The 16,683-nt window shown below is 29.8% G+C and overlaps 1 protein-coding gene and 1 pseudogene across 2 annotated transcripts; one reads left to right on the forward strand and one right to left on the reverse strand.

The window, feature by feature from the left end:
• The window catches only part of LOC126705147 (probable amidase At4g34880), a 74,678-nt pseudogene continuing 57,995 nt past the window's right edge, over nt 1-16,683 (forward strand).
• Nucleotides 3,826-14,797, reverse strand: LOC126705299 (very-long-chain aldehyde decarbonylase CER1-like). Of its 2 annotated transcripts, XM_050404192.1 has the most exons (10): nt 14,682-14,797; nt 12,737-12,960; nt 12,186-12,418; nt 10,053-10,272; nt 8,552-8,927; nt 8,265-8,372; nt 7,247-7,447; nt 4,693-4,791; nt 4,355-4,528; nt 3,826-4,179 (listed from the first exon to the last, which is right to left on the reverse strand). In XM_050404192.1, the coding sequence occupies exons 1-10, from the start codon at nt 14,739-14,741 to the stop codon at nt 4,003-4,005; spliced, it is 1,872 nt and encodes a 623-aa protein (XP_050260149.1). In that variant the 5' UTR covers nt 14,742-14,797; the 3' UTR covers nt 3,826-4,002. The 2 variants fall into 2 exon arrangements, with proteins under 2 accessions (XP_050260149.1, XP_050260150.1); XM_050404193.1 differs by lacking the exon at nt 12,186-12,418.

Genomic DNA, 16,683 nt, shown 5'->3' on the forward strand with positions numbered 1-16,683 from the left:
ATGGAGAAAAGGGTCGGCGGCTGGGCTTGTGAGATCGGCGATGGAGGGAAGGTCTGTGGAGAAGAAAGAAGGGCTTGTGAGATCGGCGATGGAGGGAAGGTCTGTGGAGAAGAAAGAAGAGCTTGTGAGATCGGCGATGGAGGGAAGGTCTGTGGAGAAGAAAGAAGAGATGGAGAGACAGTGAGGAGAGAGACAGTGAGGAGAGAGACACGGAGAATGAAATGCAGAAATAATAAAAAATAAAAAGGTAGTGTGAACGTATAATAAAAAATTAATATTTTTTTTAGCTTTGATGAACAGTGCACATCTATATATAGATGTGCACTGTAGCAATGGAGCTAAATTTTTTAGATTTAGCTCCACTGCTGCAGCCAAGTTTTTGTGTTTGTGGAGCTAAATTTTAGCATTATAGCATTATAGCTCCACTGCTGCAAATGCTCACATTGTCCAAACCCATTAAAATGGGATGGGACATGACATACGCAGAGGCCATAAATTGTCCTACACCATTTCTTACCGGAAAAACAAAGGCTAGCTTCTTTCATATATTTGACTGGACCAAGTACCTTTTCGAATATTCCTGTGACGATAGGTTCCTGATGCCAAAAGGCAGAGAAATGAGTTTGCTATATTTTTAATGTGCTTTCGTTTTTCTAATGTAACATTGTTATTGAATATTTGTTACCAAAAAAAAACTTAAGTTTAAAAAATACAGATGTTCAAAATATAGACCAAACCTTAACTTGGTTACTAATAGATAGACCATCTCAAATGTGTTATAATTGTTAATTCGTGTTTCAAACTATATAAACTGTCATGGGTCTCGCAGGTTAATTTTGATTATCTATTGCCTGGTAATGTGAATATATATACATGCTCAAATAGCTAGCCAACACCCAACGGCTACCAATGACAACTCACGTCTTATCAATTCTAACTTCTCAATCTCATCACTTCTTTTAATTCTCCTAGCCATATTACCATCCGGGTCTCACATTATCACGGGCTATGGTTTCTCAATCAGAGAAGCAACCATTGATGACCTCCAACTTGCTTTCAAGCAAAACCAACTCACCTCGAGACAACTCGTTGAGTTTTACATTAGAGAAATCCGGAAACTCAACCCGGTCCTTAATGGGCCGGGGGTCATAGAGGTGAACCCAGATGCTCTATCTGAAGCTGATAAGGCAGACCACGAGTGCAATAATGGTTTAATTTTAGGTCACTTGAAGCACCTAATGGTTTTAGTGCTAGAGGTGGCCAGGGCAAAGTAATATATAATATAATATAATATATATATATATATATATATAAGTATTAAAAGCTAAGAATTAGTGAATTAATTCAACCAAACTAAAACTTCTAACAAGTTAAATTAGACGTTCAAACTTTGATCATTTTCTTATCGAAAAAATTAGAGATTTTAAGAATTATTTAGCTAACTTATTCATCCCCATATATGTAAAAAAAAAAAAAAAAAAAAAATCATGATTAATTTAAAAAAAAATATATTTTTATCATATCACAAATATTTAGTAATACTTAAGAACTAAATTACAGTTGGAATTATATTAATTGAGTTATATAGACATAAAAATTTTCATTATGAACTTAAAGAAATTGGATTTATCAACGTTGTATGGTAAAAAGTGTATATAATGTTTATTATGAAATATACTATTTTAATTTTTATTATTCCTACATTATAATTAGTAATTTTATATCTTACAAATTTGTTTACAAAATTACACAATTCAATCTCAAATTGACATAAGTAATTTTTGCATGTACATACATATAATATTTGGTATGCTATAGTTGAGAAGATCATACTTATGAACTTGTTCCCTAACACGTTATTATATTTGAAACTACGCTCATTTTACAAGCAAGCTTAAATAGAATGTTTTGGGAAATAAATGAATATAAAGAAAACATTTCCTGAGCCAAACTTGAATTATTTATAAACCATATATATCATTTCATTTACAACCCTAGCAGAAAATAGAGATCCCAAACCAATAATGTAATGGTTCTCAAATTCTCAATTTTAGCATCTAATTTTCAACAGACATTTATAAAAACTAACCTTAAAAAGGGGAAAAAATCAAAGTAGAAAAATTATCAAAGTTAAGATGTTGAAACTCAAGTAAACTTAAATATTAGCTAGAATTTGCCCAGAAAACAAATTTATCAAAATGAGCTAACAGGAAGTACTAACAAACTATATAAATACTTTTAGGTGAAAATGGGCAAATAGTATGTTTGAGCAAAATATTTAGTAATTTTTTTATTATTTGTGAAATATTTAACAATTTATCAATTTTTTATGACTTTTTTTTTTTTTTGGAGAAAGATCAATTTTTCATGACTTGAGTTTAAGAACTCAAATTTAACATATAACTCAAGTTCAAAAAAATTGAGTTCTTTAAAAAAGTGCGGCCTTTTTTAAGGAACTCGCGACAATTTACCATTGTGCATGCACGAAGGTCAATGTCGGCAAGCTTGCTCCTACAAGAAAGTCCATAGGCGTGATCAAGCACTTAATGGTTGGGCCTGATATTTAAAGCCTATACCCAGTATGTTTGGCCGAATAGAGAAGGCTTGAAAAAAAGTCAGACCATCTTCTAACGTATCACACAGCTCTAAAACTGTGAATCCTCACGTAAAACAAAACTTCTCTAAAAATCTCTACGGTCATGTTGCCAAGCTGTTTTCACACAGTTCTTTTAGTTAAAATTTCTAAATAACTTGAGTTCAAAGAACTCGAGATTTATATTATAAATTCGAATTTGACATGGATTTTTTTTATTAAAAAATGTCACACTTTTTTAAGGGACTTGATTTTTGAAAATTAGAGTTACAAACAGTGATAAATTACTAAATATTTTGCAAATAGTGATAAATGACTAAATATTTCATCTAAACATGCTGTTTGGCCATTTTTGCCAATACTTTTATTTTAAAAAAAATTATATACTTAATGTGACTTTGATTCAAGCCAATAAACTTAATTGTGACCAAGACCCCAATGTTTTGCTATTGCATGCAGAATCCTTACGTCTTATCAGCAACTCCTTGTGGGTCAAGAAGTGGACCAACAATATCAGTAGCGGCAAATCTGGTAGCAGTGGCACTTGGGATCAAGACTGATGGCTCAATCCTATATCTTGCTAGTTTTAACTCAGTAGTAGGCATTAAGCCAACTGTTGGGCTCACAAGCCGAGTAGGGGTCATCCCAATCTCTCCTAGGCAGGACACTATTGGGCATGTGATTTTACACTTTTCATTTTGAGATTATAGGAGTACTTGCATCATTTCATGAAAATAGCTTAAATACAAAATTTTGACCAATTAACTTTAAAAATCACTTATACTAGTCTATGTAAAGTTATACATCTATGGTTCATTTTCCATTTTAGTTATAATAGCTGTGTAAATTTACATAGTTACTGGAGTTGTGTATATGCATATTTTATTCATTCTTTGTGTTTCTCGAAATCGAAAAAAGAAAGTGAATAGTGGTTCTGATGTGTGAGTAATACTGAAGATAGAGAGCAACAATTAAAAAATCACGAAAAATTGATATTTTAATAAAATAGATAATAGAACAGATAATATAATGTGTATTTTTGAAAATTAAAGTGGTTATATAAAATAGAAAAAAAAATTATACTAAAATAGTCAAAAATATTTGCATAAATTGATGCGAATGCTCTAATGTCTTTTTTGCACTAATATTTTTAACCAGTTAAAAAAACAAATACATTATGTTTATAGTCACAACATAATGACAAATAAATTAGAAAGATAATGAAGCCAGGGTTAATGTAATACAAATTTTTTAAACAATTCATTTAGTTAATGTGGCATAACATTCCATAACAAATTTTGTAACAACAAAAGTATGAAAATTATTATTTTTATTAAAATACACCAACATTCCATAGGAAATTTTAATTTATTATTTTTATTAAAATACACCACCATATGCTTATGAAGCTAGTATTTAGATCCATTTGAGAACATCAAAGGTTGAAACCCATGTTGAAGACTTGCTTGCCAAACTTTCTCCATGCTGGACATTGTGTAACCACACTCATGCTCATTCCATCCTTCTAATGCATGCACTATCCCAGCTATACGCCATGCACTCATCACCCTTCTTGGCAACCAGTTCTGCGATCAAATTTAAAGCATTCTATAAATATTCATAGTTTTGCAATATGTTGGTGCTTGGAGAGAGTGCTCCATCAAAACTCAAAAGTAGCTTTTACTTTAAAATTTGGTTATAGTTTGTAAAATTGAATGTAAATGCTCAAGACAAAACATCATTTAGAGTAATATTACGAACCTCACAAGAGTGGACATTCTCAAGAGAAGTGGGAATTAACATTGCCGGTGTGCTATGGTATAGGCAGTCCTTTCGAAATTTCTTTGGTGGAAATTGTGAATAGGGAATAAATAATGTTCCTTTCGGCACTTTTAACTGTTCTTCTTCAGTCAATCCATCTCCCACTAACCATATCTATAAGATAGTAGAATGTTTAGGTGTAGAAATTAAATGATCTCAATTAATTTGTGAATAATAATATAAATCTTTTGGAATAAGGTAACAAGAACAAATATTATATGTTATAACTAAGTATAAAGGTTGAGATAATGGATCAGGAAAAGTATTTAATGGTTCACCTTTTGGCTGTAACTTTTGGAAAGGATCAAACTATTCTCTGAGCTCATCTCCAACGATTTGCTAAGCTTCATGTACTCATCCTGCTGTAATGTAGCTACCTAAAATGTCTCAACACATGTTAGAAGATAAAAAATTTGAAAACATATATCTAAGCAGTGGGGACTATGGTAATTGGCCATGAGCCCCCTGGCCTTTTAAAATTCTTCCTCCCTCTCATATTTTTCATAAAGAATAAAAATTTATTTGTAAAATTTAACTATTAGTTCTCTTAAATTTTAAAAAATTATACTACCGCTCTGTTTGTTTCAGCATTAACATTTTCTGGAAAATGGTTCATTTTCCAAAAAGCATTTTGTAGAAAACTGTCTTATTTTCCAGTGTTTGGTAACGACCTTGAAAATACGCTTAAGAATGTTTTCTAGTGTTTGGTATGCAATTTTTTTTTAAAATATTTCTTGTATAATTTAAAACATGTATATTATGTAAACTAACTAATGTAATCATTATAAATAAAAAACCAAGAATGAATTTGGTTTTCATACTAATTAATCTAAAATTTTGACAATAGATACAATCAAAATTAATTAGTTGTCAAATTTCATGATCTCTACCACTCATTTTGCTCATATATATAGAAAGTAACGTACGTACACACACACACACATACATATCAACCATTTGTCTACTATGGTCAACCACAAGTCTTCAATATTACTCTAAATTATGTATTTACATAATGTACTACATAATATATCATTACTACAGAGTATCTGCCAACAAAAAATGTATTTGCCAACAAATGAAATTCTCCTAAACAATTATCATTCATTATATAACAATATTATTAGTCCACGGTAAAAATTGTCCCATGTAAAAGCAATTTAGAGCAAATAGGTACTATGTTTAAAATTTTCATATTTTACTTCTTTCATTCTTTCTTCTTCTTCTTCTATTATTTTTTATTTTATTTTATTTTTTTGCACTTTATGTACAAAAAAGAAGTAATTTCTGCCTGGAATCCATCAAATCGAAAATTTCTTAGAGAAAAAAGAAAATCGAGCTTGAAATTCAAAGCAAAGAATTGAGATTTTGGTAGAGAGGAATGAAATAATTACTGCTGAAAATTTGTTCTCCTTTACAAGTCGGAGCTATTGATCGATCAGTGAAGTAAAGAAAAATCTAATCGGAGAATTGTGTTACAGAGGGGAAGAGAAACATGGAGAAAAGAGATAAGAGAGACAATTAAAGAGAGAGATCTATGGGAAGAGGAGAGACCAGAGTTAGTGACGGTGAGGGTGTGAGGAAAGAAAAAGCAAAGGGAAGAGAGAAAAAGTGAGAAAACTTACCATGAGTGAGAGAAGGCGCCAAAAAATTATGTTTCCCACGGCTATAGATGAAGATAATATTTATAGGAGTTGCAACGCATGAGAGAAAGATTGTTTTCCAAAAAAAAAATTTTGGAAAACAGCTTATAGAAAATAAGCCTTATTTTTATTAGAGTTTTCCGTTGATCAAAGATAGTTTTTCATTGACTAGGTTTTTTTTATGCTACCAAATACTGGAAAATGTGGAAAACTATCTTTACAGAAGGTTTTCCAACGAAACAAACAGAGCGTACATTTATAAATGACTAAATTATTTATTTTTGTTTTTTTTTTTTATTACTTTTATTGCATACGTAATTCAGTTTGTATATATCCAAGATATATTTTTAGACAAATAGATAGGCTTATCTAAATGATTGATGCATCATTTTTTTTTAATTACTTTTATACCATATACGTAAATCACTAAATCAAAGCGTCATTTATTTTAATTATTTCATTTTCAAATAGAAAATATCTTCTACTTTTGTTAAAATTTTCGTTTAGAGAATTAAAGATATGGAAACTTTAATATTATTTTATTTTTATTTTATTGTTATAAGAAATGAAAATTGCGAATTTTGTGGTTAGGAGTTAGAGATCCATATTTTATGTCATTTATGAAAAGTAGAGTTATTATTATTATTATTATTATTTTCTCATATTACATTGTATATATTTAGGCATGTAAAGTGACATTTAATATTTTAAGTATATGTTTCTCAAAAAAAAAATTTTAAGTATTTAAATTTAGTAAATCTTTATATGTTTCATCACAATGTTTGAAATTATCAGTATACTTCAATAGTATAATCTCTAAAGTAGTTTTAAAATATTTGAAAATATTAATTATGATCGCCATGATTTTAGTTATATAAGAGAAAATAATAAGTTTTAAATCATATTACAATTATACTTTTTATCTTACCAAATTAGCTTGACCCCTTGAAAAAAGTTTCAGACTCCGACACTAATTATAACCCCTGCTATAGACTATATATGAAAGTAGAATTTGATGATAGGTTGGTTAGATGAAACATTTAGTCAAATACCAGGACTGTATCTAAAGCTTATTTTGGTGGTGAGAAACAAAGAATAAGTAATGGGGCTGCACTTTTTGCTTTCAAAATAATGTTCCAATTATGAGTACCGGTCTTATTACAACATGAATATGAGGGGTTAAACATACCTGAATGCCCTGTTTGCATAAATCAACTGCAATTGCACAGGCAACCTTAGTGATTTTGCCTCGAAGGAGCACTTGGGTTGTCCCTTTGGGAATGCTATTTAGCACAATGGCAGCTGCGAGGCTACTTCCATCTACCACCTTTATTTTCAGTTGAGGATTCCTCTTGACATAGACTCCACCATATCCGTTGAGTTCCTCCCCCTACAAAACATTCGATGTATTGAGAGAGAGATAATATCATGTATCGACCTATCATATGTGAGTATTGGGTGTAGTATACACATGTTACTAGAAGTCCCATACACCAAAAAAAAAAAAAAAAAAAAAAAAAATTGAATGGAAAGAAATTTAAGAATTAATATAATATAATCGAATCAAATTCTTTTTAATTTTTGGATTAAGTGTCACTATATTTTATATAATATTTTATTAATCTCTCTAAGTTCCTATCTCACTAACACCATTGTAAGAGAGAACAAATTTAAGGCCACCAATATTTCACGTGAGAAAGAAGTCCCACTGAAGTAGTAAATTAAGAAGATAATTAAGGGCACTTGCATAAGTGCTTGTATAATAGAAAAAGTATCACATTTTAGCCAACTAAGCCCAAAATTCACCCATATCAATTCAAGCAAATGTTGTAAAAATACATGGTTGTTACAGTAACTGTGTAAATTTATAATGACATTATTCATTATGCATTTTGTTTTAATCCTTTCTTTACATATCTCAAGAGTGAAGGAAAAAAGTGGATGATGGTTGTTGTGTGTTAAAAAAGAGAAAAAATTAAATTTTTTTGATATTTTAATGAAATGTAATGTAAAATAGATAATCTGATATGAAGTATTTCAAAAAGTAAGTATGTAAAATAGAGAGAAAAAAAGGGGTTTATGGTTAAATAGACATAAATTTTGCATAAATTGATGTGAATACTCTAATAACTAGTTCCGATATATGAAAAGAATTTTATTTATTTATTTTTAAATTACATAAAGAAAAAGGGAAAACTGATACTTACCTGGTTCAAGAGACCTAGACTTAACACTTTAACGCCTTTTTTCTCCGCTTCAAGTATGGCTTGCTCAATCAAATCATTGATAGAGTTCTCATGCGATCGCAAAAAGTACTGTAACAATATGTAGATAAATAGGAAAGCAAAATAGCATAATTATTGATTGAAAATTTGGAATACATTGGTTACCAACAAGATTACTTTATAAACGATGAAAAATGCTTGTTTAAGTTGGGGAAGAAACATCTAACAAAACTACAAAATTAAGAGCTGGTGGTGAAGATTTTTCTTACTTGTACACTATACTTCGGGATGACCCAAGTTTGCAAGGTGAGCATATTGAACTGGTTCCTCTCAACAACAAACGTACGACCATAAATCCACGTTAACATTGTAGACAATAATGTCAGGGGCCACATTAACCACATGTACCATTTTGAGGTGTGAGGGGTAGAGGCCAAGGAAGAAAGTCCAAGCCTCAAATGATAGATTGAGTCTAGTGTTGTGAGATGTGTTAGATGCACTACGTGTGGCACATTTTCTTTCTTCTTGAGAGAAATTTCATATAGTGTGTCATTGGATTTGTCCATAGTACCATAGATGTAGTCATAAAGAGGCATGAAAAGACAGTAGTTGGTTCGAAATTGCGTATGATGTAGAGAGTGAAACCTGTGGTAAGTAGAATAGTTAGAATATTTATTAAGTACTCAAGTTAATATAAGATTTTTTTTTAATAAATTTAAATTCTTGAGATAAGTGATTATTTATAGTTTAAAATTTTTATTATTATTTAGAATTCTCATGTAGAATGAGGTGTTCTTCTGTTTCAAATATCAAATGCATAAGGTACGATCATTTTTTGTTTTGGAAAAGGTGCTATCAGTATCTTGATAATTAAGAGAGCATCTCTAGCTATTTCCCTAATAAACAAATTTAAACTTTTTGGTAAGATTATAATACACTGTAACTTATAGTAACTTTTTATTATATTAATATCTTTAAGATCTTACCGTGAATTACATGTTTATGTTAATTTTCGTGTTAATTGGATATTGTTTCCTATTTAATTCACAAACTCATTTTTAAGGTGGCGTTAAAAGTTGTGACAAAAATTAAGTTGTATTCCTAGATTTTCTTACCTTCTTTTTTGTTCCTAATTTTAAGATTTAAAAAAAAAAAAAAAAAAAAAAAAAAAACTTAGAACTTAAACATTCTATAGAAGAGAATGAAACAACTATTGATCTCTATCTATCTTGAAATTTTGCAATAATTGTGAAAGTTATAAGAAGAAAATATAATCCAATGTTAAATTTATCAAAATATATGTCTAATAAAAAAAAAAATTAAAATTATTAGATGGTGGAACATTATTAAAAGCTACACCTAATATAACTTGAATAATGCTTTTCATTAATGTAAAATAACTCATGCATCCAAGTATATGATCAAACCTATGGTCTCATGCTACCAATGTCCATGGGTGAAATGCCAGTTGGTTTACAATCTACTGGTTAAATTTACATAAATCAATAAATATCTATGTTCTTGTTTTCGTAAGCTAGTTCAGTATACCATGTTGAAATCATCATCCTTTGGAAGTCGGTCATCTTAACAAATAATTTGGTGATTTTTGGAACAATCCAAATTTTAAGAAGTTGCATACATTTTTTTCTTCACGTTTCTTTTTTTCTTTAATGCGTGTTTGTTTAGATGCACATATATGTGTGAAAAAAGAGAATAATAAATCAAGAACTTAAATAAAGAATTATATAGAAGATAAGGGTTATGACTTACGAAGGAGTGTACATGAGAAACTTGAGCGGAGGAAACAAAGAGAACAACCACTTTGGAATAAACTCAAAATTACAGTGACCCATGTTGTTCATGACATCAACATAAGTAAAATAACCGAAAATAGAGGCCAAAGAAGCAGTTCCCGTCAAGACGAGCGTCATTAGTGTTATAGAAAAGAGCATGTAATATATTAGAAGCTCAGAAAATGGATGCACGACAGCTGCCATAAAAAAGAAAAACATTATGTAAATATAAGAATATGATTATTAGATAAATATTATGAGTGTACTTTACCCATTCTTTAAAACTTATTCTATATAGTAGCTTGCTAATGCAACTTCTTTAAAGATGAAAAAATTTACTGAATATTTACAGAATTCAATTATAAATTATCACACCAATCAGTTATTTTAAGGAATTCTTCAACAAAAAAAAAAAAGTTATTTTAAGGAAGTTCGAAACCTTAACATATCTTCCGTGGGTAGCACAAATGATTAAGCCCATGGCATAAACATAACGGGTATGATACATAACTTATAAATGAAGGTTATTATTAGTTTGAATCTTCCCTGTCCTCTCTGCAGGAATCAAACTTACTCATAGAAAATAAAATGTCAAAAAGCTAGATCTCTTTTTAGTTTTTAAGTTGACCATCAACTTTGTGGGATATTATCAAGGTTGTCAAAATCAGGATCCTATGTAAGATCATTGAAGGTAGGTAGTATTGTAGAATCGGATCGTGAATCGTAAGATCCTACATATTTTCAAACTTAAAACAAAAAACACATTGATAATGACTTTGTTTGTTGAATAATTACATAAATTATAAATTCATCCATAAAAAAATAAAAATAAAAACACTAAGATTTGCATCATATGATGTAATTTGCATGTCATGCATCGCTAATTCTATACTAACGAAACAAATATATTTAATTTTTGACCCAATGTATCTAAAAAGTTCAATAAATGTTTAATTAGCAATCAAATAGCAAAATATTTATCAAAACATATGGAGAATATTTTCCAAGTTCTAAGTTCCAAATTTGAAATCCAAAATAAGTTAGCAAATGGAAACTAGTTAACTAAAATATGAAATCCAAAAGCAAGATGAATATTAAGGTGAACTAAACATTTAATTATTCTCATTCTAAGGGTCTTATAACCACCGTCCTAAATTCCTAATCATTATCATCCATTTCATCATCTATGTAAACATTATATATTTGTACACTAGAGCTGCAAAAGACATCAAGATACAATTTTACACTTAACTATTCAAGTTATACCACTTAGCAACAATTAAAGAGCATGCTCAAAAAAATTAATCAATTAATATACAAATACAAGCATAACTGATAAAATTATATATAAAAAAATATTTTAGTAATATTAGAACACAGATTAGTATATTGATCAAACAGATTTAACAACATTGTAACTTAAAAGGCAGCAAAGTTAACATCAAATTCTTCATTTAAAAATGATGAAGTATTGCTTCATTTTGATTATAAGTGAACTAGAAACTAGAAAACATTTTCTTAGGTTAACATAATTTTATTAAAAAAAAAAAAAGTCATACCATCACAACATAAAAAAATAAAAACCCTTAAAGCCTCATCAAAACAAAAAATTTATCCCATAAAAAAAATCATTTTTTTTTTTTGGTGGTGGTAGGATCGATAGAATCTTATGCGATCCTACGTACGATCCTTCGATCCAGATCGTGATTTTGACAACCATGGACATTACTAATAATAATAATAATAATAATATTTATTTAGTTTGCATACAATTAGTTGTATGCATTTCTATGAATAGTGTACAATATTATAGCTCATGCAAATGTGTACAATATTGTATACATTTGTTTAGTCTACAAAGTAAAATTTACATGAATTGTGAATGTGCGTAAAGATATAATTTTCCATAATAATAATATATATTTTTTATTATAGCTCATGTAAATATGTACAATAATGCATTTTTTTGATTATTCTGAAAGCCTCTCATGGCCCCATCTACTTGTATGAATGTGAGGTATAGTATTAATTGATAAAATTCATAAATTTGTGACTAATGATAATAAATGAAAAAGCAAATGCAACAAAAACATATAGTAATAGGTTTTACACGTGATAGGCTCTGTGACAATTGAGGAGTGATGGTGAGAATGATAGCGAGAGTAAAGGTAATGGTGGTGCAATGCTCTATGGAGCCAATAGTAGAGGAACTCCACTGGACCCGCATGAAGTAGAATTGCTAGAATTACTCCATCTGTTCTCCAAATGGGAAAGTGTGAACCCCCTGGCACAGTAGTGTTGACTAGGTAGGTTATGATTCCACCCAGAATTATTTGGTCATCCCTAAATATTAGCATAAAAAGACATAAGATTACAACATCCCTAAATATTTGTTCACATACGTTGGACCTTGCCTATTAATAGTTTGTAAGATGCAACATGTGTGGGTGCACAGTTATGGCTTATTCGGATTCCCTACTTTCATAGGCTTAGGTTTACCGAGTAAGGTGTTATTATGGTCACATCCAGATAGAAGATGCCAACTTAGGTCACCTCCTACCCCTTTTTTTTCTCAGCAAAAAAAAAAAAATAAAATAAAAAAAATAAAATAAAATAAAAAAGAGGTTTGTGTGTGTGTATACAAATAAAATTAATACTAACCAACTTTGCTCTCTGTCAACTTGTTCAAATTGAAGACTCTTGTCAACAAGTAGGTTGTTGCCTTTTGCATTTCGGTAACGAGAAATACTAATCCATATCTGGTTGTGAAGCACCCTCCATAATAGAAATGGGAGTATGAGAAAGTTGGCAAGGTCCCTTTCACTCTCTTCCTTGACTAGGAATGAGTATATGCTGTGTACCGCCCATGGAGCCAATATCAAATACTTCGATTGAATGAAACAATGACAAGTTAGTATACGAAGTGCAAACCATTTAATCATATATACTTGTTTCTTTCCAAAAAAAAGAAAGGAAAAAGAAAGTAGAAGACATAATTAAGTAAGGCTGTAAACGAGCCGAGTTTTGTTGAGTAGTGCATATTCAAGCTTGGCTTGTCAGGAAAATTCAAAAGCTCAAACTTGGCTCGAGCTTGTGACAAGCTTAAAAATAGTGTTTGAGCTTAAGCTTGTGAGAAAGCCAAAAAGCTTGAGCTTAGCTTGGCTTGGCTTGATTAATTAGTCAAGCCAATTAAGCTCAAGCTTAATATTAAGCTCAAGCTTAATATGAAGCTCAAACTTGAGCTCAAGTCGAGCTTTTGAGCTTGAGATTTTAAAAAATTATATTATTAAATGCTTAAATTTCTAAAATTAAGAAGAAAAAAAATTGTATACTCATTTTATAATGCATCTAGTCTTAATTATGATTAGCCATTATTCAAATTAAAAATTTACATAATTAAATTAATTAATTCATCATTTCTTGTCTATAGCTTTAACAATTGTTCAAAATACAATTTTTATATTCGCGTTAGATGATGAAAAACTAGAAAAATACTTGTTTGTAACTATTATGAATGAGAAAATACTAAAATGTTTCATAATTTTACTTTAGATGGTTGATAGGGAAGGATCATATATGGCCCACTTAATTCATTAATTAATTTTTAAATGTAACTTTAGTCTAAAATGGTTCTTAAACAGTTTAGAGGGAAGGAAAAAATTATGGTAATGGGTAGTGATCCCATGTTGGCCATCTCATTATTAAGATATGTATAATGAGTATATTCACCTAACACATATAAACTTATAAATGAGTCTATGCTTGAATTGTTTTGTATCAAGCCTAATAGCTCACAAGTTTGTTCGTGAACAAATTTTTTTACTGGGGTTCGGCTTGTTTATTAAACAAGCCTAAAACTAAGGTTTAAACTTAGTTTATTTATAAACACATAAACATGAACGAGTTTTTTATCGAGCTGAGTTCGAATTGTTCATGATCGGCTTGATTCATTTACAGTCCTATAATTAAGCATTTTTTAAGTTGAAGTCTATTTTTACTTGTATATATACTCCCAAAACTCAAGTATATGCATGTATATCTTTTGAGGGTCTTTGTGTTAGAACCTATTTCCCTCTCTCTTGTATTTGTGTTTGTTTCACAAAAAAAAAAAAAAAAAAAAAAAAAAAAAATGAAGTTAATGGTAGCCAAGTATATGTATATTTTTCCTTTCTTATACAGTGGTCCAAATCCGAACTTGTCCACGAAGGTGGACCCAAAAATCGAGTACTAAGGCCTAGTACAAACAAAATAACAACCAAAACGCAAAATTTTTTTTTTTTTTTTTTCCATCCTAAATAAAGGATATATATATTGAAACAAAGAGAACGTTGTAGCGGCCACGGACCAAACTCCATAATACAGCCAACAACTACAAGGAGGCAGAGAAAAAAGAATACAACAACATACATAGAAATGAATTCAAGAAACAAAGGACTCCAAATATAATATTGTCATAAAACCTAACAAAATAAAGAAAGCTTCACTGACATTACAACCAGGAAGGCAAGAACCCTAACTTTAAAGCAAAGATTTTGTGGGGTGTGTGTGACTGACTGTGTGTACAAAGAGAGAGATGTAACTTGGAAGGATTAGACAAAGACACCACCTTAAAGCTTCCAAGATGCTTCCATGGCCAATCGGAGAGAATTCCTGGATTAGAAGCCATTCTTTCTTTACTACTTCACTTGCTCTGCATGCAACCCATGGAAGGCTCATACATATATATATATATATATATATATGCTATTAACCTTATTCATTAATGCGGGGCCCATTACAACTACTTTTATATTAAATTTTTCTATTTAAAAAAAAAAAAAAACATAAAATGTGTGTTTGTAGAAGACAAGCTGAGAGATATATATATATATATATATATATATAAAAGGTTATAATGCGTATGCTGACTGATTAAAAAACAAAAAAGAGGCTAAGAAAAGAGATCAAAACTAGTCGAGATATGATACAATTTTTTGCAAGTTAAGACATAGTGTAAAAATGGAGGTCGAAACAGGTTAAGTTTTTTTCTATAGTCAAATGGGTTCATATCAAAATTAGTCGATCTATATTGTCATGATAATTGAGTCCGTTTTTTCATCAAAGAAACGTCAGTTTTGTGTTAACTTGTTTAATTTACAATCAACTCAAAATTATTTGGTTCATTATTTGTGTTAAGATAACACAAACTCGTTTAGCTCATATAAATAAATTAGATTTTATCCAAAATAAATTTAAATTTTAAATATAGTCTGAATAATACATACAATTTTAATGGTTATATTTGTACAATCTTAACAGATTGCGACTTAAGGCAATGTTAACATTTCAAATGCCTTAATGCTTATATTTGTTTTAACAGATTGAGACTTAAGGCAACGTTAACATCTTCAAATTGGAATTTTTATATTTGATATCACTTAAACAATACTTAGTTAATATTTTATATTATAAAATATTTATTTAATTTTTAAATTTTTTTTAATATGACTAATTTGATTCCAACACAAGATTTATGTATGCTGGTAGCTACTTCTTAGCACATTCTGCAAAAGCGTATTGCATTAGAAAGGCCAGTGGCGGTTCCATGAATTTTTTCCAAGGTGTTCCTCAACAAGCATAAATTATTAAGATGAGGGGCGAGTGACAAGTGACGACAGGACTTTTCAAAAAAATATGATATAGGGTAATCATCACGGTGGAAAACAGGTTGACAAGGGTCCTTTTGTAAATAATATCTTCTTATTTCATCATGATTATTAGGATGATAATATAATATCTTTTCTCGTAACCCAAGATTTTCTAAGTTAAAGTCAACACAAATTCGCTTAGAAGATGAAGATGAATCTTGCACAGAAAATGAATCTTAGGTACGTGGTTTTCTTATCAAATATTTGTCCATAATTCTAGCAAAAGAATAAACAATAAGTTATAAGTTCATTTGAAATATTAATAAAATTATTAATTATTGTTGTTTAATTGTTTCATTAATTTGTTTGTCTTTTATAAACTATAATTTGTTATATTGTTGTTTCATTAATTAATTATGAAATTATTAATTGTTGTTTAGCCTAACATAATTTAATTTGTTTGTCTTTTATAATGTATTGGTTAATTATATTGCTTTAATTTGTTTGTTATTAATTATATTGCTTTAATTTGTTATATTGTTTAGCTCCCATGTGCACATTACACTAAAAGAGCCAGCCATGTGCACATTACGCATCTCATGTGCAGCATATTACATTGCTTTAATGATTGTTTACCAAGCCCCATGTGCCCATCTACCCCCACCCCACTCAATAGACAAGCACAAGTCTCATGTTTGATGCCTCCAATCACAAGAGCCAGCTGCCAATCAGAAAATTTTACAATCACAAGTCATAATACACATTACACTAAAAGACAATTAATATCTCACCAACACCAACACACACCAACACCAACAGATAAGGTAAAGCCAAATTCAAAAAGTCAAAAAACAGGAAAAAAGCAAAATATTAATAAAGCTAAAGATTTGGCTAGCCAATCACAAACTCACAGTTCAAAAGAGAGAGAGAGTTAGACTCTTAAAGAATAAAGAGAGAGAGAGAGAGACTCTCATTCATTAA

The sequence above is a fragment of the Quercus robur genome, chromosome 11 (genome assembly GCF_932294415.1).
Source record: "Quercus robur chromosome 11, dhQueRobu3.1, whole genome shotgun sequence".
Lineage (NCBI taxonomy): Eukaryota > Viridiplantae > Streptophyta > Magnoliopsida > Fagales > Fagaceae > Quercus > Quercus robur.